The following is a 27735-nucleotide window of genomic DNA, read 5'->3' as shown; positions in this document are numbered from 1 at the left end:
TCTCTGTTACCAACCCCAGTTCGTCAAGAACCAGCCCTGCAGTTTTAAGTACCTGTTCTAGCAGCTCTGGTGTCCACGGACTATCTCCAATTATCCTTTTAGCTGCATAAAAGCTCATCCCTGGAGGTGGCTGAGGGATTCCAGGACCTCCCACGCTACTTGATGAAGAGCCCTGGGCCGAGGGCACGTTTTGTCGACTCTGAGATTCGTTCAATACGAACCTAAGCAGGTGAGAAAGAAGTTTCTTTAGAGGCTTTACCAACCCATGTTGCCAGCTCTATTAGAAGCTGGAATGGAGGAATAAACATAATCTGTCCAACTTTACATATTCTTCCTGAATTAATCCCATGGCTCTGACATGACAGAATTTTACTTAGTTGAGACTCAGTTACCAGTTATCCCAGCATATTCTGCAAAAGCCGTAACAATCTCATTTTAACTGCCTGAAAACAAACCTGTTAGGAAAGGGAAGGGTTCACTGGCATTTCTGAAAAGAGTTCTCAGGTTACGAAGCAGAAAGAAAGATCTCTTTCGTATTAGAAGTGACTGCTCAAACAGTACTACATTTGATAAACTTGTACTACAGGCTTTAACAACACTTGGTATGATTTCTATACAAAATGCAAACCTAACAAGGGAAATAATGAAGCATATGCAACAATGAAGTGGCAGGAAACAATCCTTGATATAAAAAAAAAAAAGAATAATGTATTGGGAAATGGCAATTTTAGTGCTGGGCAGGGAAGGAAAGCAAAAACCATGAAGGTTAAGTTTACAGATCATAGTCTTCTCAGAACCTGGCTAGTCCAGCTGCACTATGCACACCTCCATACTCCACAAAAGCCATTCCACTTCTCCCTGGATCCTTGGAAGCTGGTCAACACATTAAGGCATCAAAACTGTAGTGCAGAGACCAGCAAGAATTACTTTGCTCCAGACAGCTATAATCTGCACTGCATTCAGCACACAGGTAACAAAAGGAAGTAAACAGTCTCATCAATATGGATAAACATTCATTCCAAGTGTCACTAGTTAAAACATTAAAACACTAACTTGATGATGGGCTTTAAGCCCTACAGTTAGGTTTTAGGGTTGTTCTACTGCATGCAGACTGGCAATGATTGAGCAAATTCTACCAGGCATAAATTAGCTGTAAGTGGCTGTCTCACCGGAGATAGACATCCGGAGCCACACGCTAGCTGAAGACGCTCTCAGAGCACCTTCTGGAAAGAAAATGAAACCTTCACTCCTACCCTCATGGTCTCTGAGTATTTAAGAACTTGTCATGCTTGGCCAGAGTACAAAAGCACGGAAGGCAATGCAGTGTCACTGCAAACCCTGAGTACTTGAAACAACAGCCACAGCAGTGTGGGGGTGAAGCTAAAAGCATAAATCTGGGCAAACTAAAGAACGTGAGCTGTGAACAGAGGAGCAAGCTAGGCATTTTAAACTGTAAGACGCAAGTCTCTACACACTCAAATGGTAAGGAACTGGCCCCTGAAATGCTTGACAGGAGCATGGCCTCCAGCAAAGCTACATGAGAAACATCAGATGCTCACTATTTCAAAAAGTCACTCTTTTAGGTTAATCCACTTGGGTGAAAAAAAATTAGATGCTCAGAAAAATCCTACGGGAATCAATGCACTGTCAAAAAACCCCCTGTTCTCCCCCTAGCAATACAAAGACACTAGAAAAGTTGGTGGAAAATAGATTTTGAGAACACATTGATTTTAGACACTATAAGATTCCTAACAAGCAGTGATCAGTACATTCAAGTTGCTCTGTAAATCCTTCTTGCTCTCAGAAACAGTGCTCACACCAAGACATGTCATTACATTTAAAACATTTTTCAGCAGAAGACAGATGAAAGACAAATCTTGTTATTAAAGGTTCAATTCCGGAACTCAGAAGTTTTCAGATACTATGCTTGCTTAAGACCTTGGAGGAATAAGCCTTAAAACTCAACTGCAGGAAGATGAGCACATATTTTGATTTGGCTTCTATTTTAAAGATTTAGTTATTTAACAGATAGTTCACGTGTCTCATAGCTTCACTTTGATCCCAAAAGAGGTCAAGGACAGAACAGCATAACACCTAATTAAGTAGAAAAAAAAGACATTTTATTAAATAAGGAAGATGGTGATCCCATTCTTAAAATTAGGGTCCTGCTCTGTGTCTTACTGAAACTCGTAACTGGCTTCATTCAAGCTAGGAAGTAGCAGCTTATTTTAAATGAGTTTCCCAAGGTACAACTCATGTTTCACACACAAAGAACACATCAATACTAGAGAAGACTTGGATTAACTGTTACTTACCCATAAGGCATAAGAAGAACATCCAACATGAAGTCCAAAAGCAGCTGTACAGTCTTTGGTTTTTCAGCAAGATTAAATGGGTAAGAGGCTGCTTTCAGTGGTTCGGCAGGGTATTTCATGTGAAAAAGGGTTGGTATTAGAAGATGCATTAGGCTGAAAAACAATTACATTTACTGCAACCATTTAAAAAAAACACATCTGTTTATTCTTAACATTCAAAAGAGAAACTTAACAACAAACATGGTCCTTAATAGCAAAAAAATGGTTAACAAAAGACAAACTGATTCACAATATGGTGGCCTCTATTTGCTACCTGATGCATTTAAAAATGGAAGGCAGAAGACAAACTAGGATTTGTTCTTAAAATAGAACATATATGTCTGCATGCATGCACACAGGCAACCATCTGCAGATGGTGTATATATTCACAGATGAATATACTGATTATATACCAGTATAGTAAAATTTCCCATCTCTTCACTCATGTACTTGCTTTTCACAGACAGGGCAAAACCATGGTCCCTGAGAAGACAATAAAGTATTTTCACACTGTTCTCATGAATGGAAGCAAGATTTTACTGCAAGACCTTTCAGTAAGGTCATTTCAAAATTAGCTTTACACTGTCATAGTGACATACAGTGAATGAAGATATGATTTTTATGCCATTTTCCAGTGCCAGCATGGTGGAAACTCATCTCAACGTAAGTAAGAATCAGGTCCATAATGAACAGTTTTCTCAAAGTTCTTTGTACACACCAGTTCCCAACTTCAGCCTTTTTTTTTTTTTTTTTAATTACAACTTGGTGTTTCAAGTGAGTAAGTACTTTGGTTATCTCACAATTTAGAGTAGCCAGTCTGAGACATTTACTGCTGTTCCTGTTGCTGGACAGAGGATTTAGTGAAGGTCTGGCCTTAAGCGGGAAATGAGAAATTGATGAACAGTGATGGGGAATATGGACAGGCATATCTGTTACAACACAGACTTCTTATCATGCAGGGAGTCTGCTGCTGAAGATCCTGTATATTATTACAACATTAGACTATATGAATTCTTTGTACCACACAAACTACTGACTTGCTGATCCAAACTGCACCAGCCAAGAACATCCTAAACAATTAGGATATCACAGGGGGAGAAAAAAAATAATCTTTTAACAATTGATACAATTTATTTTATTGAAACAATACCAACAGAATTCACTCCAAGGATAAGTAGTTATACCTGTCTTGCTGCGGTTGAGGTTTCCCCTCCATTGCAGTGAGAAGAGTTGGAGCCAATTCACATTGTTTTTCCACAGGCAGACGAGGGTATCCCATCTTAACATAAATTATGGTAAAATTCTAAAGGAGTAGAAAAAGCACGTAGTATTGCAACAGTGCAAAAGAAATACCTGCTCTTTAAACTCTTTTTGTATGTTGTGTTACATAACTTGGTGTTGGAAACAACGTATGTTTTGGGAGACCAATTTCTTAATTCTAAGGCTCATAACAGCTATTAAAGGGGAGTCTCAGCAAAACCCAGTCAGAAAACCTAAGAAAATTCAGAAAGGGTTTTCTGAGTACGTCCTGCTAAACCTCCACTTTAAAAGGATGAAAACAACAGTGCAAAAACCTTCTCTAGCTTCTCTTATTTGCTGCTAATTACACCAAAACCAGCTTTACCTGAGCAACAGCTTCAACGAAAGCAAATGTAATGTTCCCTCTCATCTACTTCCGAAACAAAATAGAAAGCAGTATTGAATAAATAGAAAGTCAGCAGCATAGGCAAGGTTTCTCTTGAAAATGTGTTTCTGTACCATCATGAAAATGCAATCCAAACACAGCCCAGTGATAGGTCAACACTGCAGAGCCATACTGAATACTGGACTACCTAACTGTTGCCATGTTGATCCAAATTCAGCCAAGAACTGTAGAGATAAGAGTTACGCATTCAGTGACCTGGTTGAAACAAGTGTTGAAGTGGGAAGTATGATGCTTCTTTGCAGATGGCACTTGTTAAAATTGTATGAAGCCTCATGGCACAAAACAACATGCATCACTCAGATACATGAATGAAAACAGATTTTTGACATGCCCAGCCAAAAGCACAGTTTATCTTCAAACAAGATCTTATTTTTTTTACTGCTCTACAGAATGCATGCATTCTAGAAGCCCTCAGCTATTTCTAAAGGGTGAACTCCAGATAATCCACTTGCTTAAAGACAGTATTACATTTTTTCTATGTTACTGCTGCTTAAAATCTAAATATTTCTCCATCAGTTTCTAAGACACTATGTTTTCCATTTATGCTACTTAGGAACGAACAGTCAAATGAGAAGGACAAAAAAAAATGCCTCTGATTTTATCACTTTTTTCATGATGGTCATTTGCAATAGATCTACCACAGCTGAAATGAAAATTGTCTTCACAGACAAAAACTTTTTTAAACTATTTTCACTCTTTAAACTACACTGAAGGAATCCATCTAGTAAAGTTTCCCCATCTATAAAATAAGGGTTTTTTTCATCTTTTCTTCCTTGGCTAAGCTCCTGACCCTAAAAACACATAAAAATATGGGTTCTTAGGTGTTCAGAGAAATACAGATGTTTGAAATAAGACGGATCCTGCATGTATCAGGATAAGGGTTAGTTTGCAAAAGGGAGCTTCTAACAATGAATTGACCCTCTACAAATACAAGCAAGGGCAATTCACGCATTCATGAAATATCAAGCACAATTACCAGTACTTTGGACAGAATCAATAGTGCAGCTGCTTTATGAAACTAATTTTAACCCAAAACAGACTATCAAGTTTAGTTTAGTTTAAAAAAACCTCTTAAAACATCAACCTCATGACAATAACACACTTGCTAGGAACAATGACAGAGCTAAAAACAGAGTTTCAAAAAATATTCTGCTTGTTACAAGTAAATCAGTAACTGTTCTTGGAAGAACAGACACTTACAGTGACAAAGGACACTGCAGAGGGATCTTGATATTGAACTAGCAATGTCTCTACTGGAAGCTGAATTTTTGGACGACTTTTGATGCGTTTATTCAGATGAACCAGCAGCTCCATGACCTGACAGGAAGAAAACAAAAAACCTGAAAGAGTCACCATTAATTTTACTACATTGAACTTTGCACATCATCCCCAGTCCAGAAGGCAGGCCTATTATAAACAAATCAGGCCTGAGCTTCATGATTATTCAATCTCTAAGAAAATGGCATCCATCATTTATTGCATTATCTTGAAACCACTCTGACATGTCTCAAGTCACTAAGACAAACACATAAAAAGTCCCAAACCACACCACAACCAATAACCTCCATTAATAGAAATGTCAATAAGAAATGATTACTGAGGATGACTACACAGTTGGTTACCATCCCCTCAAAACTGAGCCTGCCTTGGAAACCCACACTGCTGCTCTGTCTTGGGGCTGTACAGTAACTCCAGTTCACAACATGGAACAAAAAAACCAATGAAAAAAATGCACCCATGATAAAGTTTTCAAGTAAGCGTATGAAGACAATGCTTGGAGTGGAACAATACTCAACTGAAACCCACCAGGCAAAAGAAGCCAAAAGGAGCCCTATGCATGTCAGGCAGGAGCAAGGCACAGCCCTGGCCTGGGCAGGCAGAGCCCCAGCAGAAACGTCAATGGGGCCAAACAGCAGCTCTGGGGGAATGGCCCTGGGCTCTGGCAGACTGTGAACTGAGCAGAGGCCAGACTGCATTGAAACAAGAGAAGTGCAGAGTGGTACATTCTCATGATGAGGACTCTCAAGTAGTCAAGCAGGGGCCCAGAGAGTTTGTGCAGTCTCTATCCTTGGAAGTTTCTAGAGACTCATCTCTATAAACCCTTCACCATCCTTGCCAGAACTTGTAATGGCCCATTTTAAGCAGGAGGTTGGTCTGGAGAACTTCCAAGTCCCCTCCAAGATGAATTACCCATGATTCTACAATCCCATGGAATAGTTTCTCAGCATAGCATCAGCAAAGTGCCATTTGTAAATCCACTAAATGAGATACCATAATTGAATGGAGGAACTCAAAAAACTACAGACAGCATCCAGTATGGCACAATAGGTTCTTAGAAATCACACAAAACACCTGCATCTTGCCTACAAACCCTACCAGGTTCTCAAGTGACGCGATGCAAAAATGCAAGTAATATGAAGTGGTGTCAGCTCAACTTCAGTAAAACCAGACAGAGCCCGTCCTAGATGCATGTTGACTTCAAGCAACGGAAGTCAAAGAGCCATGGTGGGCATGCTGTCCTGTGTTTTTCATGGCTTATTACCTTGGTATGGTGAAAAAGCAGCTGAATTACTGTCACTGGACTTTGTCATGGAAACTGCAGAACCATATGCTTATTGAGCTGCATATGAGCTAAGACATCACCTTCATATCCACTCCAGGACTAAGTATCAAACAAAACAATGTCCAGCTATAATCTAGAGCAACTGCATAGCTGACCACAAGCATGGGATTGAGACCAGATAAGCCGGCAAGCTAAGTAATGCTGACAGCCACCAAATTTTGCTGCTGCAAAATTATTATAATAGCAGTCACAAATTACTATTATGTTAGAGAGGAAAAAATGTGTCTGCACACACTTTTTTGTGAAGGAAGAGAAACACACAACTACAACAGAGCTTGAGGAACCTGTTCAAGTTACACACAGTGGCTGGTAAAAAAATACGTGGATGGATTTGGGTATGTGTGAGAGTTTAGCTCATGTCCTGCTTCTCTAATCATTAATATCAGATCAGTGCACTATGGAACTCATCCAGAAGTACTCATGTGACCTGAATCAGGCAAATGTCTGCACATCTGAGTATGACTGCTTCTTACGGTTTTGCTGGCTTCACATGGGTTGCATAAAGCGACACAGTATCCAGTCTGGCACAAATGCTGCCAGTGCATTGCTTGCTTCTTGGAACACATCTGAACCCACAGAGTGAACTCACCCCAGATTAGTTCTTTGTGTGACACTGCTAGGGTAACTGATTCGGTAAAAAAAAAAAATCCTAGAGTTGAATCTGTCAAAATGTCGCCTGAAGAGGGATTACCTTTTCAGAGTAAATGGACTAACAAGGTACAGGCATTGCAAGTTTATCCATATAGCTAGACTACATCCTAGATCTGAAAACATATGAGGACAATCGGGTTCAAATTACTGAATGCTGCAGTAATACTGACCTGACAGTCAAAAAATTAAGAGCACCCATGAGACCAACAAAGCAATATGTTAAGGCAGCAGGAAGAAAAATGGAATTTTAAGTTACCCTTTCCATGTTAGCAGTACAAGCTTGAGTGGAAAGTTAGTCTGGGGAGTCAGAGTGAAAAATGTGTAGTCAATCCATGTGGTGTACTGAATGAACTACACTGTGCTTCTGAAATTCAGTGAAAGGAAGTCCTTGAGCAATGGCATTGATCTACCTTCAGCAGCCTACTGGCAACACACAGATGTTCTTTTTTGCCCATATGCTATGAAAAGTCAACATTTTTGACTACATTGTCAATTCAATCAAGATGATTTAAGTTTTCAAATGACAATTAACTATGTTGGTACATTTTTTCGTTGTTGTTAGGTGTGGGGGTTTTTTTTAAGTCATTACAATAATTGCAGAGGAGACATGACATGGAACAGCAGACATCCGTCACTGCCTGTAGTCAGTCACTGGGTCAATAAGGAGTCTGTCCTTCTCTTTCCATTCTATTTCATCTACTTCATAAGTCATTGTTAGATTAGCTTTCCAATCACCTGAGTGCTCATGTGAGGAGACATACACTTTTGTTTTATTTCATTGCCTTAACATGATTTTGAGGCTGGAGTTGAAAAACAGGCACATTCTTTGTTGTCCAATAGGAAAAATTAGCGCTGGAAAGAAAGTCAGGCATTTGTGCTTAAAAGTCATTAGCATTTGAAAATGCATCATACTTCTTAAGACACCTACCCACATTAACAACAGAGTAACCTGTAACCGGGCTAGGACCAAACAGTTTTGGAGGTGGAATTTAATATGTACCTGAATGAATTCTGTGATAAAACTGCCTTCTGTACCAGGGGACTGAATTCCTTCAGATAGATATCAAAGTCCATCTTCAAAATTGTTTGGTCCTTGCTCCTATTCCTGTTATCAGACAAGTGAACGACATCGATGAGCATGTCTTCATGAGTCTTTCACACACAGAAGCAAGCTTGCTCCATATGTGCCGTATATAAGTCAGGGGAATGCACAACAGCCCTAACCTGGAAGCCACAGCAACCGCTGCTATGGCAGAAAGTCTTGGTCTCAGGCTAACTCACAGCTAGGTGGTCACAAGTGGAAACAAATGCAGCCTCCACAACCTGCAAAAGCCACACAGTTGCAAAAAACCTTGCTGATGCAAGCAGTGACTGTTTCCTTTAAGCCCTAATAGCTGTGATAAACCCATTCTCTATCAGGCTCACAACTTTTCCTCAAAAAGTCAATTTCTTCACTGAGAAGAACCAAGCACAGTAAACCATGATACACTGGGGCATTTCCTTCTCCCTGATCTGGAACATACTGTTACAGTAAATTGCCCAGAGAAGCAGCTGAGTCACTATCCCTGGAGGTATTTGGAGGGAGATGTGGTGCTTAGGAACATTGTTTAGTAATTGACTTGGTGGTCCTGGGTTGATGGTTGGACTCTAAGCTTAGTCTTAAAGCTCTTTTCCAACCTAAACTATTCTATGATTCAAAATGGCACTCTTACCTTTTTACGAACTCCTTCCTGTGTGCTGGACAGCTTGAGGAGAACAGGGGGTAGGAATTTGGAAATAATGTTCTGTAACTGCTCGTCTGTTTCTGCATGGCCAAGACGCAAGAACACACGCTCAAGCTGATCTGCAGTTTAAAAAAAAAAAAACAAACAACAAAAAACCAAGACAAAAACCTGGTTGAAACTTGAAATTGCTGTAGCAAGAAAACAACTTTTTCTCAACATTCCCTAACAGGCCTGTAAGAAATGCTGTACATGATTCTCAAAGTACTTCCATCTCAACAGCACTCAGCAGAGAGCCATCTTGTATTTTTACCGTTAACTGAGCCAACTGTTGATGGCAGAAACCAGTCTGATAGCTTTGAGTACTAGTCTCCACAATTACAGAGAGACCAGTCTTACCAAAGACAGGAGCAATTAAGATTTTCTTTGCTTCACACTGTGTTTCAAGTAGAGGCTAGAATATCTCCAAAAGTGAAACTCAAGGTTAGGATCTCAAGTCATTCCTGCCCTTTCTGCTTTGACAGCAAAGGTTTGCAGCTAACTTTTGAAAATATGCTTGCTGTGATCTGCATTCAGACCATGATGTTCTGTATTTCCTCTAGTTAATCAGAGGGTAAAAAGATCTGGCCAATTCTTGCTATTATTCTTGTTAAACCCAGAGTTCCGGTCATGCACAGCGATCCCATTGTTGTAGATATTGTGTCAACAGAACAAAAACACCAAGCACTTACAACAGAACCCAAGACTGTTAGTATTGCAGAAAGGGAAGTGTCTAGGCAAAGTACAAGTTATAAGCCAGGGGCAAGCCACATCATGGCAGTTGCCTACAAATAAACAGGCCACACACTTGAAAGCACCAGAAACAAGCTACAAAGTGAGAAATAAATCCTTTGAAAGCTTGAGACTATTGTTCCCAGACAAATTTGATACTCATGGGAGTATTCATAGGACATCTTGACACAGACTAATCTGTTCTGCCCACAACTTTCTGTTATGGCACTCAGGTCTTCCAGGAAATCTTTACAAAGCAGTACAAATGTTGACTGATTCAGTTACCGATTTGTTAAAATTTGTTGTTCTTTTTTTTCCAAAAGACAGCCAGTTACTGATTTGTTACAATTTGTTGATCTTTTTTCCCAAAAGACAGCATTGTCATCAATAGGAGTAAGATCATAAATGTGAAACTCTGGACATATTGCCATAACTTAAAACACAAAGCTCCTATTACAAAGCTGCTGGAGTGTTCTAACAAATTCCTCTAACAGCTTCCTCTAGCCAGCAGGTCACCTCCCCAAACCCAGGAAGGAACAGGGAAAAAAAAATATATTTTAACATCTGCAAAGAGGTAGAAGTTGCAATTCCTACAAGATCAAGAGGAGGAGTGGGGCATGGAGAAATTACATCTGCTTTCTCAGGAAACTAGCAGAAGATCATTTCAAGGAAACAGATGACACTAAAACCTTCTGTCAGCAGCTCAAGCACAAGGGTCTGATGACCATACATCTTTATAAAAAGAATGGGAGAGCCCCCATGTCAAATGCCAGCATGCAGCTGCCCCAACAGCTAAACCAGGCAAAGCAAAACGTCCCTGTCACAGCAGCACTCCCAGCCACCAGGCTGACAACAGTCCTTGTGCACAGGATCACGAGCATCTCTTCTCCATACTGCAGCACTGCGGGCCAGACCTACAGGCAGCAAGGCCCAGGGCTTCTGAAGGGACAACAGGTCTTCAGACATCCTACAAGGAGTAAATCATTCCCCCTAAAACTAAAGTGAACTGCTGCAAGCTGAGATTAGAGGGAGACCAAGGAGAAACCTCCTTCAGCAGAGTAGGATCACTAGGCTGGCTGTAAAAGAATACAGAGGCAACAGAGAAAAAAGCACTGGTAGAGGGCAGAGGGAATGATTGAGGTGAATGGATATGGTTGGAACCTCAGTGAAGAAAAAGGATGTTCAAATGCAAATACAGCTCTAGCCAGCAAACCTATCGCGACGTAGCTGTAAAAGCCTTTACTGTCCTGTTTTTTTAAAGTCTGTGCTATCCCTGCACTGAGTCCTCACAGCATCATTCCTCCTCTGCCAGCAGCAGATTAAACAGATCACTTCCAACATCTTATTTTCTGCTCAGCAAATATGACAGGCAGCTGAAAAGACAGAGGACTATGAAATTTTACTGTCAGGGAAATTGCAAGCCGAAATTCTGCAGCACCTACAATGCAAACTGACTTGCAAGTCAATCTCTTGCTTCAGACAGATTTCATTGAACAATCAGGCTTTCAGCTAGTTTACAATTTCACAACATTTATCTCATACTCCAATTTTTTTTTTAATTTAATCCTAACAATTTCTCTCTTCACTTTCCTCTTCAAGTCATGCCCCTGTTATCGATTTGTTAATAAGTAAAGATTGATTGACTTTATTTGATTGATTAATTGATTTTATAGAATTATTTTATAGAATAGAAATATAGAAGGATAAAAATATATTTTGAGGAAACTTATAATTGCTCAGTAAAAGCTGCTATGAGACCCTCTGTACATCCTGTACCAAGGCCAGAAGAATGGGCTGGAATTATTGTTGAAACTTAGGTAATAATTTAGGGTTTAAAAGGTTTCTTTGTATCTGACCAGTCTTCTGCATGTAGAAAGTGTATTGAGATGTCAGAATATGAGATTAATGGAAATTGGGAAGAGTCGACTGGAACAGCTTGTAGGTGCCTGCCAAGAAACCGTGAACTTTAGTAAAAGGTAATTCCAGCAGGGGGAGATCGCGACCACCGACTCATATACATACCACCTACCCAAATCGTACCCCAGACCCATTTCTAGACCTTTCTAAGCTCTACTGCGCAGAATCGGATATAGGAGGATAATATGTTAATGACTTGTGGGAAATATTATGATTATGTATGAATAGTTAATGAATATGTATGAATAAGTTCTCTATATGGTATTTGATTTTGAGACCTGGTGTGCGTTGATCGTGAGAGGACTCGCTCACGCACAATAAAGAAGTGTCTACTTATCTACATCACATTGGTGTCGATAAGTTCCTCATTCCGAGATTGCGGTAACAGTTTTGGCACCCCAGATGGGACCTCGCTGAAGGAGACCGGAGGAGTCGGGGACCTGATCGGTTCCAGCCGGCACCGAGGATTTCTCGGGGACACCCATCGATCCCCGATCTGTAAGGCTCTTCGCGACGTTCCCTGGATTTTTGGTAAGACACTTCTTTTTTTTAATTGTAGTAAGTGGGTTGGAGTCCCACTAAAGTAAGTAAGTAAGTGCACTAGAGGAAGTGGGTAGGAGTCCCACTATAATAAGTGTATGGTAAGGAGTGGGATGGAGACCCACCAGTGAGTTTGAGTCTCACTGAGTAAGTCTGCTTGTCAGACGCGGTGAAAGCTGCGCAGGGTTGGACTAAAAGGATCCTTGTGGAAGTGGAAGCCTAGGCGTCTGCCCGTAAGACATAAGCGAGAGCTATTGCAGGGTTGGACAAAAGTGGAAACAAGAGAAACTATATGCTATAGTGTTCTCTAAGGTAGTGCCTCTAACAAGAAGTTAGAAGAAGTTTTTGGGGGTTTTTGTTGTTTTTTGAGTTTGTGTATTAGGAAGAAAATTAAGAGGTATAATATTGTGTTATATGTTTGTTTAAAGTAACTGTGGGAAAGTGTGAGTGTGGCTGTAAGGGTGAGATGTGTAATTGAGAACGAAAGTGAGTGTGGAGTGTGGATCCGCGGATTGGAGTGACAGAGTTGAATAATTGTGTATTGTACTGTGAGTAATTACACCATGGCAACTAAATTAACTCGGTTGTTTAAAAGTAAAAGCATGGGTAATCTTGCTGTAAATGACAAAATCCCGAAAAATTCTTTGTTGGGATGTTTATTGGCACATTGGGGAAATTTACAGGATGATCTGCAAAAGAGCCAGATGATTGAGTATTGTAATAATTGGTGGCCTTTGTATATATTGGATGATCAGGAAAAGTGGCCCACGAATGGGACACTGAATTATAACACTATTTTGCAGTTAATGCTGTATTATAAAAGAGAAGGGAAATGGAATAAAATGCCAGATGTGGATTTGGTTTTTTTTTACTTAAGACAAAGAAAGGATTGGCAGGATGAATGTAAACTAACTATTAGAGATAATTTGGTAATGGCTATAACTTCTGATAATAAGAAAGTGGAAAAAAATGTTCAAATTGTGAGATTGGGAGTAGATACAGGAGCAACATTTTTTTTATTAAATACCTGTAAAGGAAAAATTGGAACAAAAACAGGCCATTCCTGCAACCCCTGGATTTGAAATTTGGAAATAAGATAATTACACATGAATTTTTGTATGTACCAGAATGTCTGATACCCTTGTTAGGAAGAGATTTGTTATCCAAATTAAATGCACAGATTGTTTTTGACGAAGGAGAGCTTTTCTTGAAAATACCTGAGTCAAAAACGGGAGAAATCCTGATGATACAAGAAGAGGTAAAGGAACAAGAAATTCCACCGGAGGTGGATTTGGCAGTGATCCCTACTGTATGGGAAACAAATATTCCTGGTAAATCGAAACTAGCAGAACCTGTTAAAATAGATTTGAAGGAAGGCGCAGGAACAGTGAGAATTAAACAATATCCAATCAAACCGGAAGTGAGACAGGAATTGAAGAAATTGAGTGATAAATTTTTGGAGTATAAAATTTTGGAAGAATGTGAATCTGAGTATAATACTCCTATTTTACCAGCCAGAAAACCTTCGGGTGAATATAGACTGGTACAAGACTTGAGAGCAGTAAATCAAATAGTTAAGGATATTTATCCTGTGGTAGCAAACCCTTATACACTGTTAACAGCATTGAGGGAGAACTATCAGTGGTTTACAGTGCTTGATTTAAAAGCTGCTTTCTTTTGTATACCTTTGGAAAAGGAAAGCAGAAAACTGTTTGCTTTTGAATGGGAAAATCCTCAAACTGGGCGAAAGAAGCAGTTGACATGGACTAGATTACCCCAAGGATTTAAAAACAGTCCAACTATTTTTGGAAATCAGTTAGCAAAGGAACTTGAAATCTGGAAACAGGATAAATCAAGACCTGGGCATTTACTTTTACAATATGTGGATGATATATTGATTGCTACAGAATAAAGATTTATCTGTATACAGGTGACTATTGACCTTTTGAATTTCCTGGGACTAAATGGGTATAAGGTATCCAGGAAGAAAGCCCAAATAGCCTGCCAGACTGTGATACATCTCGGCTTTGAGATTTCAAAAGGACAACGACAATTAGGAAAAGATCGCAAAGAAGCTATTTGTGGTATACCTGAGCCGAGAAATATTCATGAACTCAGAGCATTTTTCGGAATGACTGGGTGGTGTCGCCTTTGGATCATGAACTATGGGCTAATAGCTAAACCGCTGTATGAGGCCCAAAAGAATTCCCCCTTTGTATGGGGCCCACAACAGCAAAAGGCTTTTGTAGAGTTAAAACACGCCTTAATGTCTTCACCTGCTTTGGGACTGCTGGATCTAACCAAAGATTTCCAGTTGTTTGTTCATGAAAGGCAACACCTTGCACTGGGAGTGTTAACCCAGAGGATAGGAAGCTGGAAACGACCAGTCGGATATTTCTCTAAACAACTGGACACAGTGAGTAGAGGGTGGCCAAACTGCCTTCGAGCAGTAGCAGCAACAGTAATGCTCATACAAGAAGCTCAAAAGTTAACTTTGGGAAGAACAATAACAGTCTATGTTCCACACATGGTGATAACTGTCCTAGAACAGAAGGGGGGACATTGGCTGTCCCTCAGCCGAATGATGAAGTACCAAGTGGCATTGACTGAACAGGATGATGTGATTCTAAAGACAACTAACCTGGTAAATCCTGCAGTGTTTTTAAGTTCCATACAGGAAGAAGGACGACTGGAACATGATTGCTTGGCTGCCATCAAGTATGTTTACTCCAGTCGTGAAGATCTGAAGGATGTGCCCTTGGAGCGACCAGACTGGGAATTGTATACTGATGGAAGCAGCTTTATGGAACAAGGAGTCCGATACGCTGGATATGCGGTAACAACAGAGACTACAGTTATAGAAGCAGGAGCATTGGCGAGTACCACATCAGCCCAAAAGGCGGAACTCATCGCTTTAATTCGAGCCTTAGAACTAAGCAAAGACAAGAGAGTAAATATTTGGACTGATTCAAAATATGCCTTTGGGGTAGTGCATGTCCATGGAGCTTTGTGGAAAGAGAGGGGGTTATTGTCCTCTCAAGGATCAAACATTAAGCATCAAACAGAAATTTTATGATTATGGCAAGCAGTTCAAAAGCCAGATCAAGTAGCAATCATGCACTGTAAGGCACACCAGATTGGGAATACAAAAATAATAGCTGGGAATAATTTAGCTGATAGAACAGCAAAAAAAAAAAAAAAAAGGTAGCAAAGAAACAAGCATTGCAAATGGCAATAATTCCTTCTAAAACAGTAACCCTTCCTAGGGAAAAACCGAGATATTCAGAGGAAGATGACAAATTGGGTCAGTTATTAAATGCTAAGAAAAACTTAGCTGGATGGTGCATAACTCCTAACGGACAGGTAGTAATTCCACCTCTTGTGATGAGAGAGATAATTCAAACGAGGCATCAAGAATGTCACTGGGGAGCAGAAGCTTTAGTAACATCTTTATGAAAGCAAGTAATATCAGTTAAGATGTTGGGAATAGCTAAAATGGTAACTGCAAAGTGTGAAGTATGTTTGAAAAATAATCCAGTGATTAAGAAAAAGGTTCAAAAGGGTAGGCTGAAGTCTGGTACAGAACCTGGAGATTATTGGCAAGTAGATTTTTCAGAGTTACCTAGACAAAATGGGTACCGGTACATCCTGGTAGGGGTTGATACTTTTACAGGATGGCCAGAAGCCCTTCCCTGTCGCACCACACAAGCAAAAAGAGGTTGTGAAGTGGTTAATACAAGAAATAATTCCGAGATTTGGAGTTCCTATTGGAATTTCCTCTGACAGAGGTCCACACTTTGTTGCTGAAGTAGTCCAAAGTGTTAGCAAAGTATTGGGTATTAATTGGGATTTGCATGCGTCTTGGAGACCGCAATTTAGTGGAAAAGTGGAGAGGATGAATCAAACTTTGAAACGACAAATAAGTAAAATTTGTCAAGAAACCAGTCTAAAGTGGCCTCAGGCACTTCCATTGGCATTATTATGAATCAGGGTACAGCCAAAGAGCGGAACCTCAGTCAGTCCTTATGAATTATTATATGGAAAACCATATGAGTCTCTAGAACCAAATCTAAACATACATGTAAAAGGAAAACAAGATGTGTATAACTATTTGCTTTTTCTAAGGAAAACTTTGGCTGCAATTTGGAGTGTAGTAATTTGGAATAGACCTATACCCCTGGAAGATTCAGTGCATAATTTCCAACCAGGAGACTATGTCTATGTGAAGACCTGGACCTCCGAACCTTTGCAGGAGCGCTGGAGAGGACCTTTCCAGATACTGTTAACCACTTTTACAGCTATCAAGATAGCAGAATCAGATGCTTGGATACATTATACTCGAGTGAAGAAAGCACCTACTCCATGGAAGACTGTCAATCGTGACCCAGAGACTTTAAAATTGACACTGAAACATGTCTAATTTTTATATTGGATTTTATTTTGGTCGGTAGTGTTGGTGGGATCATGGGCCGGCTTGTGGACAGGAACAAAAGACAAATAGAAACAGAACAAGTAATTGACATTCCCAAACAAATGGCTGAGGAAAATTTGATGGTAGGATTGATTAAAGAATTTGCCAATTTACAAAATGTCACGCAGATCACTGCTTGTTTGCCAATACCGAGGGCAGTAGGTGAATCTATTCCATGGGGAATTTTAACCGTGAATCCGACCAATCTGGAATATAAAAATGAGACCACCTATTGTGAACAAAGGCCAGTAACTCAATGGTATGAACAAGTAAAGGTTATTAGAAAACAGTGGAAGTCGCCAGGTAAAGAAACAGATTGTAAAAAAAAAACCAAACTATTGAATTATGATTTTATAACAGGATCCCGACCTAGTGCCATAGCTTGAGTTCTTCTTCCTGGGGGTCCAAATCTCCAGTTAGGATGGTGTTCTTACGATGAACAACTTAAAACCAATGTGAGCAGAAGTATCATGAAATGGAAGTGTAACAAAACTGGCCAAGGTACCCAATTAGTAGAACAATGAGACTCTATATGGTCTATGCCCATATTTTCTCATTTTCAGTATATGGCAAGAACTTCTTGGTGTTTTACCTGGGATGGAAAAGTTTTTTCAGTATTACCCTGGGTCAATGATAGGTCAACTTCATCGGGAGAGAAGGAAAATAAAATAGTGCCATGGTGGAAATGGGAAAAAGTGTATGATTGCAGTAAAGCAGACTTAGTAATCCAAAGAATTCCTCCGTAGGCCACTGTTTTAAAATATGGTTGTTTTTGTCGAGGTCTTAAGAACACTCTCAATTTAACCAGCACTTTTATAGTTAGAAAAGGAACTTTGTTTAGTTGTAGTAAAACTACTATTTGCAGTCCAGGACATTTAGTTCGGGCATTGAGATGGAACCTGGACCACTCATCTACCATTAGATGGTAAAGTGAAACAAATTATTTTAAGCATGCCAACATTGTGTCCGATTTGGAAGAAATCACCATTTAGAGGATCCCTAGAGAATATAGAACTGAAACGAATAAAGAGATCTGAGACAAATGATGATAATTGGAATGAACCATCTACAGGAGTGAAAATTGGCTGGGCACTTGAATCACTTTTAAATCCTATAGCATCATACAGGAACAGAGCATGGCTTTACAAGTTAACTGGTCAAGTGCAAAAATTAGCAAACGTTACTAAAAAGGGGTTTAAGGAATTGAACATACAATTACAGGCAACCTCTAGAATGACTTTACAAAATAGAATGGCATTAGATATGCTCTTACTTAAAGAACATGGAGTATGTGGATATCTCAAGGACAAACTGGACCACTGTTATATCCACATTCCAAATGTCACTCAGGATGTGGAACATGATCTAGACCTATCAGGAAAAATTGAAAAAGAAACTGAAACAATTCAAAAGGATATGTCAGAAGATTGGCTTGGAAAATTTTTAACAAATTAGGATGGAACTTGAGTGTTGACGGCGAGGGAAGTCAAGCGGGCAAACTCAATATGAGTGATAAAGCAAGCTTCGATTTATTACGGTGCGATTATGTCTTATATACAGTTCCAGTTAATTATGCCTACTAGTCATCTGCTGATTGCCTAAGCTCTAAAGGGTTACATTTTCATACATCCTCCCACTTGCGGTTTCTGCGGATAGCTAGCTACATATTTTTTTTCTCTCTTGTCTACGTGAATTCCTCAAAGTTATTTACAACATTAGGCACAACATCAGTCTGTTTTTCTCAGCTTCCTTATCAGCATGCCTCAGCACAGCTGCAAGGCCTGCTTCAGCTAACTTACACTAACTTTGTTTCACAAAGACCTTTAAGGGAGTCATGGCCGTGATCACACAGCCATTCTGCAACACTTGAGCTCTTGGATACAATCCATAATCAAAAATTTGTTTTTGTTACTGATTGTCTTTTTGATGATCATGCTAGTATATGCATGTTTGAAGAAGCAGTTTACCAATAGGATTGCAGTCAATCGTATGATTATGAGCGAAGTACCTACTAGTCCACCAAGGTATAGCCCACCACCAAAATATGTTGAAACAAATGATATGTAAATAATGTGAAAGTATTGAAATAATGATTTTCAACACTTTCAAAGGGGGGAAATGTTATCGATTTGTTAATAAGTTAAGATTGATTGACTTTATTTGATTGATTGATTTTATAGAGTTATTTTATAGAATAGAAATATAGAAGGATAAAAATATATTTTGAGGAAACTTATAATTGCTCAGTAAAAGCTGCTATGAGACCCTCTGTACATCCTGTACCAAGGCCAGAAGAATGGGCTGGAATTATTGTTGAAACTTAGGTAATAATTTAGGGTTTAAAAGGTTTCTTTGTATCTGATCAGTCTTCTGCATGTAGAAAGTGTATTGAGATGTCAGAATATGAGATTAATGGAAATTGGGAAGAGTCGACTGGAACAGCTTGTAGGTGACTGCCAAGAAACCGTGAACTTTAGTAAAAGGTAATTCCGGCAGGGGGAGATCGCGACCACCGACTCATATACCACCTACCCAAATCGTACCCCAGACCCATTTCTAGACCTTTCTAAGCTCTACTGCGCAGAATCAGATATAGGAGGAGCCTATGTTAATGATTTACTGGAAATATTATGATTATGTATGAATAGTTAATGAATATGTATGAATAAGTTCTCTATATGGTATTTGATTTTGAAGCTTGGTGTGCATTGATCGTGAGAGGACTCGCTCACGCACCCGGCCGTCAATAAAGAAGTGTCTGCTTATCTACATCACATTGGTCGATAAGTTCTTCATTCCGAGATTTCGGTAACACCCCCTCCCCCCAAGGACCTCCACAGTGTCTCATGACCCCAGCTGCATTAGGTGACTGCTTACACCATGCCAAGCAGCCCTAGTAACTCAAAAAATGAATGAAATTACCAAATCTTTCCCCTCAGACCCAGAACTCCAGAAGATCACTGCAGACCTACCATCCTCAAGCAAGCCAGCTGAGGAACCTTCCCAACAACATGTTCTTTCACATGGTAACAGATCAGGTTCAAGTGTGAGGAAACACAAGCGGTCATTTCCGAAGCCATCTGTTGTAGCCATGGGATGACACACGCCTTCCAAAAGCCACAGAAACCACTCTGCACATGCCCACAGGAAGCGCAGCAATGTGCTACATTTCCAGCATCTATGCCATTTCCAGCTTCCTCCGTTATTCTGTTGTTATAAGCAGCAACCAGAATTGTAATAATAATAAAAAAATATCAGGAGAAAAAAGGCTACCTACTTGTTTATGCTGCCTGTGACATATTTACTTTTCCCATTATCTCTGCTGCCTAGCCAGTTAATGCCATGCTGCCATCATGCATCCCTCCCTTAACCATAAGCATGACAGGACTCCAGAAAATTCAAGACTAGTCTCCTGGCTGCAGTCAAGAAACTGCTCAGGAGTTTGTCAGAGCACTCTCCTGTGCTGCCAATGCAGGCTGTATCCATAGCAGTGGGACAGGAAAACAGAGGTATAAACCCTCCCAAGTACCGCACGCTATTTTCTGCTCAGTTTTTATTCTACTAACAACTAAGACCATCTCTCAAGCTGACAGCATTCATTATGGGAAAGCATAAACCCCTGAGATTTAAAGCACCACACACAATGGTCCAAGAGAGGAGCCTGATGCTGTGTTCTACCTCCATGCGTGTTGCAGACTCGCTTGCTGGCGCAGGGCAAGCTCCTTCCCTTCCCTGCCTCTTCTCCTCACCTTCACCTAGCCTGCGCGCCCAGCCTGCACGCCCAGCCTGCACCAGTGAGCAGACCACTGTGTATCAGACATCAAACCAGACAAAGGGTTTGCTCACAACCCGTCTCACATTCCCATAGCACGCACTCCACAACTTTTTAAGAATGAAGCCAAACCCTTCTCCATCTAATTTTACTGCCCCTACTGCCGACTATAAAACCGCATAGTTGTAACTTCACGGGTAAATGATAGGTTATATGACAACAAAAATAAGTGAAGCAAGAGGTCTAACTTGCTTTGCTATATACACCATAGAAAAAAAAAAAATTACACAAGACACTTTAAATAAGGTTTAGCAACTGAAATTGACTACTACAGCAATCTTACCACAACCTGACAACAAGAGCACTGAATTTTAATCACAAAGCTTTACGCATCTCAGTCTTTATAGCCAATACCGAACTTAAAATGCAGTTCAAGCAATGACACACTTCCTAGTTGAGTAATACAGTTAAAGGTATTTTTAAAGTTTTTGGAAGCACTGAAGAAAGAAGTAATGGGAGGCGTGGCATTTAGTAAAGTACACCGTTATCCCCACCTATAAAGCCAATACTTACGAGACCTGAAATTTTACAAAGGCTTCTCCTTCCTCGGTCTCACATTAAACCCTCATCTCAAATTTAGGACTGTAATATTTCCTTGGTATTGGTTCCCACCTATAGCACCCTCTGCATTAGCTAATTATGTTTGTTTATAAAATTCCTTCCATAGTCAATCTACCACAGTTCAGCTCTGGTGAACATGGGGCTGGGGGAACAATATGCTGTCAGAGGCAAAGAACCAACTTTTAATGCAGTCCAGAGAATTTACAAATACAATTAAAAAAGGAGGGGGTGGGGTGGAATTACAGTGTAGGAATTTGCCAAAGAAAGTCAAAGTGAAAGGGAGAAAGGAGGAAAGGAAGGAGACTTCACTAGAAACAACTGGAAAACCCTGTGCCCAATCCTGCAGGATTCTACAAAAACCACTACAAGAGCAAACTTGCACTTCAGAAACAATGGAAAAGCGTAGGGCACACGGAGATCATTGCAAGCCCTCTAGATTTGCTCCATTGTGAAGAGCTCCTTGCTTTGCCAGGGAGTGTTGGAAGGAATAACGCAAGTAAGATTAAATCATTACTACCCTTCAGTGCATCACTGAATTCATCTTTTTGGGGATACTCTTACAAGTTTCCCTTCAGAAACATGAAAGCTGGAAGCAGTTTCTTGAAAAAAAGATGACTGCTATGCACACAGCTCATAAGCAGATTCTGGGCACCAGCCACAGTCCGTCAGACTTCCCCACAGTGTTAGAAATCACCTGAGAAATCATGTCTCGTTTAATATGTAGTCTTAGAAACATTTTATGTGTGACACAGCTATGACAGTCAACATTTTACTATGGATTTTAAAAAAAACCAACAAACCAACCAAGAATGAACTGCGTGAGTAGATTTACTTTTAAAATACATACAAGTAAGTCCATGCAAAATTTGTAACAGATATTCATGTATTTTGGTACAATCACAACTTCTTTCCATGCTGCTGTGTAGTATTTTCACACAGTATTTCATTTTTTTGTAGCATTTTCTTGCTGAGGGGGCAGCATTTACAAAAGGATGAACATAAATATGGAGAATTTAATAATGGGCGTTGCATATAAAGACACATTTCCTTTCACTGTATGTAAATGAGCCAAAGTGGCAGGAAAACAAGATATATCTTTGTACCCTTGTTATCAGCAGCAGTGTCCAATTTGTGTCAACAGACATGGTTTATTTGGAATTTGAAATCCCCAAGTTACCATGGCAATGTAGCTACCTATCTGTCAGAAAATGCATGTTTCCCTTCTGGTTCTTTCCAGTCTCCATTTAAGACTACAAGGAGGAATATAGTTTTCAGTGCTTAAAGACCACACCTCATGCAAAAAGGAAAGATTTCAAAACACAGACAATGTGTACTGTGATTTTCTTGTAAAATTTGTAAGAACAAGGCTCTAACTTGTGCTTTATAAACTTCCAAGTCCTACAACACTGGCCATAAAAGGGTCACAGATTTCTAAGTCTTGTTATTTCAGAACTGATCTTGCAGTCTCCCAAGCCAAGAGCAAAAGCCAAACCTGCTCACTGAAACACACCCCTTCTTCCCATTCTGCTATTACAGTAGCTTGCCAAAGAGAACAACTGAGAGGAAGACACAGAAAGGATGAAGTAAATAAACAAACATCTTAACATTTTCCTTCCGTTAGCAAGGGTGTCTCCCTCTTTTTTTTTTTATTAAAATCATGGAAGTGAACTCTTTGAATGTTTTGCCTTACTGATGTAGCTAGTTCACTACATGTCGTTCTATCTCAGAAATTTGCTCTCAGTTCAGCTAAGCACCATTTCACGTGCACAGGTTCTCCTCGTCTTTATGCAAGATAAAGAATTAGATCCCTCTGGCATTCATAAATACTGTGCACAGTATCTCAGCTGTTCTGCACAGATCCCTCAGCAATGTAAATTTGTCTAGTTGAGTATCAAGCAAAACACACATTGTTCTTACAAAAACTGACTCAAGAAACTACTGGGGCTAGGACATGTCAAGCTAACTGTACTTCATAATTTAACTGATCACCACAAAAGCATCCCAGGAACCAAAAGAGAGAGTCAAAGTCCTCAGCAAAACAGAGCAGAGAATGGGGCTAGCAAAATGCTGTGCACAACGCCAGAATTTATCTTCACTTTCCCATAAAGTGTTTGTTTGACAGATTAGTGGTAGCGCTACATTAAGCATTTCTAGAACTGTTTCAGTAAATTAAATTAATCAAATCAAGTAAATCCTCCCCCTCCATTACCTAAACTCTGTAGAAACATTTAATCACGCTAGCATCCCCCACATTTTCTCCAAAAGGCTCTATGCCAAATCAAGAGTACTGGACACAGGAGTTTTTCAACTTTGCTGCCTGGATGGCAGGGGTAGTTTTAGGGGCAAGTTTCAGCTAAAGCAAAGGCTCAAAGACACTCTTCAGTCCCTCCAGAGCTAAACAATTCTTTTTGCACTATTCTGCATGCAGAATAAAAAATAAAGTTCTCATCTACTGTGCCACTACTATAATAGGAGTCAAATTCTGGTTCAAATGGTATTACGCTTTGGGAGAAAATATATCTAGTATGATTACAGCAGCAAACAGTGAGTCAGGATTTGCTGGTGCTATTCCTGGCTCTACGAGTAACCCATTGTGTGCTTACAGCCAAATCACTTAAGGGGGCATGTGTAAAAGTAGGCCAGTCACTGGGTTATTTCACAGGATCTGACCGGAAAAAGGCCGTGAAAGCCTGAGGGAAAGGGGATATATTCTCTTCTTTCATCCTATTCTTCCATTTTATAGGAAAGCTTATATAAAACCTTGAACAGCATACAGAAATCCAAATGTTTGCACTATGCCAGGCTTAGGCTCTCCATTCAAGTGGCTGACTATTCTTACGCAAAATTAACTTTCCTTTCCCTTGCATCTGAACCCTCACAGCTTCAGGGGCAATTTACCGATTTTGCCCCTGTGACATTTTAAACTGTCACATCTCCATTCTTACACTGCCTTCAAACAATCTGTCCTCTAAAATGGTAAGCAACCTTATACAGAATTTAAAGAAACAGTATGCGTTTGTGTTTGACTGGAGCTATAGATCAAAGCTTACTATAGTCATGTGTATATAAGGCAAGGAAAGCTGGTTTTCCAATCTAAAACTAGTAGTAACTATTCTTTTTATTTTGGGGCTACTCATGATCCTTAAAAGGAACAGACTTCTTTCCAAATATGCTCAAATTTAACTGTTTAAATGTATCAAAAGACAGTAGGCCCACACAGAGGCTGTTCAGTAATATCACGTAGAGAAGGAGAGGCAAACTTTTTCCATTAGCTTTAATTTTCATTTAAGACTACAAGCACTTGCTATTCAGTGACAGATGAGGTACCAGGGAAAAAAAAAACCCCAACCAAAAAAATATCTATTCTTCCCCCACCCCAAGATTTCTGACCAAACCAATAAAAATCTCTCAATTCTGAAGGACACAGTGGTCAAATAACCTGAATGACATCATGTAATTATTAACCTGAATCTCAATCTAAGGACATTTGTCCTTTCAGTGCAGCTTAATACAAAGGGCTGCGTAGCAACCAGCACATGGCCAAGGACTAATTTTTTGCAGGATCAGATTTGGAAGCTGGGAAGCTAGATTACACATAGATAAAAGCCAAGGAGTTACAAGCAAGAGCTCTCACTGACTGGTTTCACCAAGGACAATAACATTAGCATTATAAAACTGACAATAGAATCTCTCAGATGACAGCGAGGTCTTTCACGGTCATGATTACAATTTATCCCACTTGTCAATGGCATAAATAGCTCGGCATTTGTGTCCTCTGACTCAAGCACTGGTGTAATTGAAAGATCCTTCTCATTCCACCATGAGCTCCTGGTTCTTTGGCGACATAAGGGCATCCCCACCATTTACTGTATGCCTGTTCTCCCTCGGCCTAGTTCCAGTAACATCTAACGAAGAGCAGAACGGGGATGTTACTTACACAGCAGCACACCTGCACCACCACCAACAAAAAAAGCCAAGTGACATATCACGCAGAAACGCCTTAGAGCTGAAAGCCCACAGCACAATCAAATATGCTACAAGTATGCCTTCTGTCCTTCCTCTCTGGTGGTTGCCAAGTACTATTTCAGGGCAACCAAGGGCCCTCTCGTTTGGCTGAGTCATACATTATCTTGCCATTAACTCCTCACTGTTGCCCAAGAACTAGCTCTGCTCCGAGACAGCAGGGAAAAGCAGGGGAAGAAAAAGGCGTTCTTCAAACTTTCATAGGCTTGTCCAAAGAGGAGCGGGTCGCTGACAGCACCGAGAAGGGACCTGGAGGTGACAGGCTGGCAGCGCGGTGCGGGCCCCCCGCGCGGCCGGGGATGCGCCCACGTAGCGGCGGCGCGGCACGGCACTGCGCCTGCAGCACGGAGCGGGGCCGCTAACGCCTCGCACACGGCATTTCCACACGCGTTCTGCGGCCAAGAGGCGGAGATCGAACAAAGGAGAGCGAGCGCTGCCGGGCGAGCGCCGCTGCCCGCCCTCCCCGGCGGCGGGGTGCGCCCCGCGGCCTCTGCCGGCCCCGCGGCCTCCCTCTCGGCCAGGAGCCGCCGCCGCCTCCCCGCCGAGGCAGCGGGGAGGCCCCGCAAGGTCACGCCGCCGGCCGGCGGAGCGGGCCCCGGCAGGCTACAGCGAGCCCTCCCTGCCCGCGGGGGGTCCGGGGCGGGGGAAGGCCGCCCGTGCCGCCGCAGCCCTCGGTTTCCGCTCCGCGACATGGCTCTCCGGGGCGGCCGCGGCCCCGCCGCCGTCACCGTCTCGCCGGGCCTGGAGGTAGGCCCGGTCGCAGGGGCCGAGGAGAGCCCCCGGTCCGCCCCGGCCCTGCCGCCGCCCCGCACCCTCCCGCCCTTCGCGGGGACGGCGCCCGATCGGGAGCCCCGCGGGCCGCGGCCACTTACTGAGCTCGTCCTGGGCAGCCGCGGCGGCCGCAGCCATGTTGCCAGCTGGGGAGGGAGAGGAGGCAGCGAGAGACGCGCCGCAGCCGCCTGGCCCCAGCCGTTCCCCGCCTCCCGCCCCTCTCCTCCGCCGGCGGCTCCACACAGGCACAGGGCCGGCCGGCTCCCCGCTCCTCCTCCTTCTTCCTCCTCTCCTTCTTCTTTCGCCCCCTCCTCCCCGCAGCTCTCCCCGAGGCCAACCGCCGCGAGAAACTGCGGAGCCCGGCAAGGCCCGCCCTCCCGTCACCGCCGTCTTATATTTAGAAAGAGCCACCCACGCCGCCGCCCGCCCCCGCCGCACACAGGCACCGGCCCGCCCGCCCGCGGCTCCCGGAGGGTCCCCAGGTGCGGGGCGGAGGGGGGGCAACACACTGACCCGTGTCCGCGCTGACCTCCATAGCGGCGGCGGCGCGGGCCGCGCTCACGGCAGGGGCAGACGAGGGAAGCGGCGCGCGGAGCCGCGGGCGGCGCGACTGCGCCCTCTACCGGCCGCCGGTGCCGCCAGCGGCCCGCGGGCTGCGAGCCCCGGCACGGCACGGCACGGCACGGCACGGCACGGCACGGCCCCGCCCGCAGCCCCGGCCGCTCCTCGCCTGCCAGCCCGGGCTGCGGCGGCCTCGGGCTCAGCACTCGATGCCCGTGGGCAGCAGCCGGCCCCGCCGCTGCCTCCCCCGAGCGCCTGCCCTCCCCTGCTGCCCCGGCTGTGGGTCAGCATGCGCGACACGTATTTAGGAATGACCTTTTTTCTATTTTTTTACAGTTCAGTACTATTGCTGCTGAGCTACTGTATTCTAAAATCATTCGCTAAAGGGAGAAAGTTGCATTGTAAAATACTGGTTTGGGGTTGCTAAGACTGTGAGAGAAAGGCGTGACCACCACACAGCCTCCCGAGCTCAGGAGTGCCACATGCCAGGTCCGTAAGGAGCATGTGGGCAAGAGGTCAAAGCAAGGCATCCCCGGAGCACAACTGGCAGCAGGCAGCGCGACGCCTGCTTGCCAGCTTTTGTAATGCTGCCTGCAGATGGCATGGGGGCAGCTGGTGACCTCCCCCTGCAGCTCCAGGGCCAGCTCTTCTTGGCAGAAGTGAGCCCCAGGTAACACAGTACCATAGAACTAGCTTCCTTCTCAACTTAAAAAATAATCGTAAAAAAAGGTGGGTGGGTGGGTGTCATAAAACTGTGGGCAATTTTTGCTGTATTTGTTAAGCTCAAGATTTGTGGAGTTGACCGTTAGCCTCTGATGCTGACAGGCTGGACACTAACAAGTTGCAAAGAGGTAGAATTTTTCTGAGGAAGCAGCAGATCTGGGACTCACCCATCTGTCAAGGAAACGGTAAACACTTAATAATGCAAAAAGGAGACACACAGAGGAGGCCCCGAAGTATGACCTGCATACTCACTTTCAGCGGGAGAACAGCATGTGTTCTCTGATGAGCTGGGCATTTTTGTGGCACCTGCTTCCAGCATCAAGCATAAATCTGATTTTCCTGGGAAAGCTCCAAGATCAAGGCAACGTTCCTCCTGGTTACACCAAGGCAGAGGTGTAGCCCTCCTTTCCAAACCAAGCCCTTGGGTAGAACAGACCTAAAGGCAGCAGCCGTAGGGCCTCATCTGAGGATTTCAATGCTCTGCCCTTTGCCACCGCTGCCCAGGGCACGT

At 42.3% G+C, this 27735-nt stretch overlaps 1 protein-coding gene across 3 annotated transcripts in view; it reads right to left on the bottom strand.

The window, feature by feature from the left end:
- Positions 1–26548, bottom strand: part of ECPAS (Ecm29 proteasome adaptor and scaffold) — a 71679-nt gene extending 45131 nt beyond the window's left edge. Inside the window, exons 1-6 of one of the 3 annotated variants that reach the window (XM_056323681.1) lie at positions 26454–26548; positions 9046–9176; positions 5260–5376; positions 3539–3657; positions 2316–2468; positions 53–221 (exon numbers count right to left, since the gene is read on the bottom strand). In XM_056323681.1, coding sequence (XP_056179656.1) covers positions 53–221; positions 2316–2468; positions 3539–3657; positions 5260–5376; positions 9046–9176; positions 26454–26475 — 711 coding nt within the window. In that variant the 5' untranslated portion in view covers positions 26476–26548. Of the gene's footprint in view, positions 1–52; positions 222–2315; positions 2469–3538; positions 3658–5259; positions 5377–8333; positions 8439–9045; positions 9177–26041; positions 26214–26453 lie in introns of those variants that run through there. The other 2 variants (XM_056323680.1, XM_056323682.1) reach the window with 2 other exon arrangements.
- Between the last annotated feature and the right edge of the window lie 1187 nt (positions 26549–27735).

Source organism: Falco biarmicus, chromosome Z (assembly GCF_023638135.1).
Source record: "Falco biarmicus isolate bFalBia1 chromosome Z, bFalBia1.pri, whole genome shotgun sequence".
Taxonomy (NCBI): Eukaryota; Metazoa; Chordata; class Aves; order Falconiformes; family Falconidae; genus Falco; species Falco biarmicus.
The sequence above is the reverse complement of the archived record's forward strand: the minus strand, read 5'-3'. Positions and strand labels throughout refer to the sequence as shown.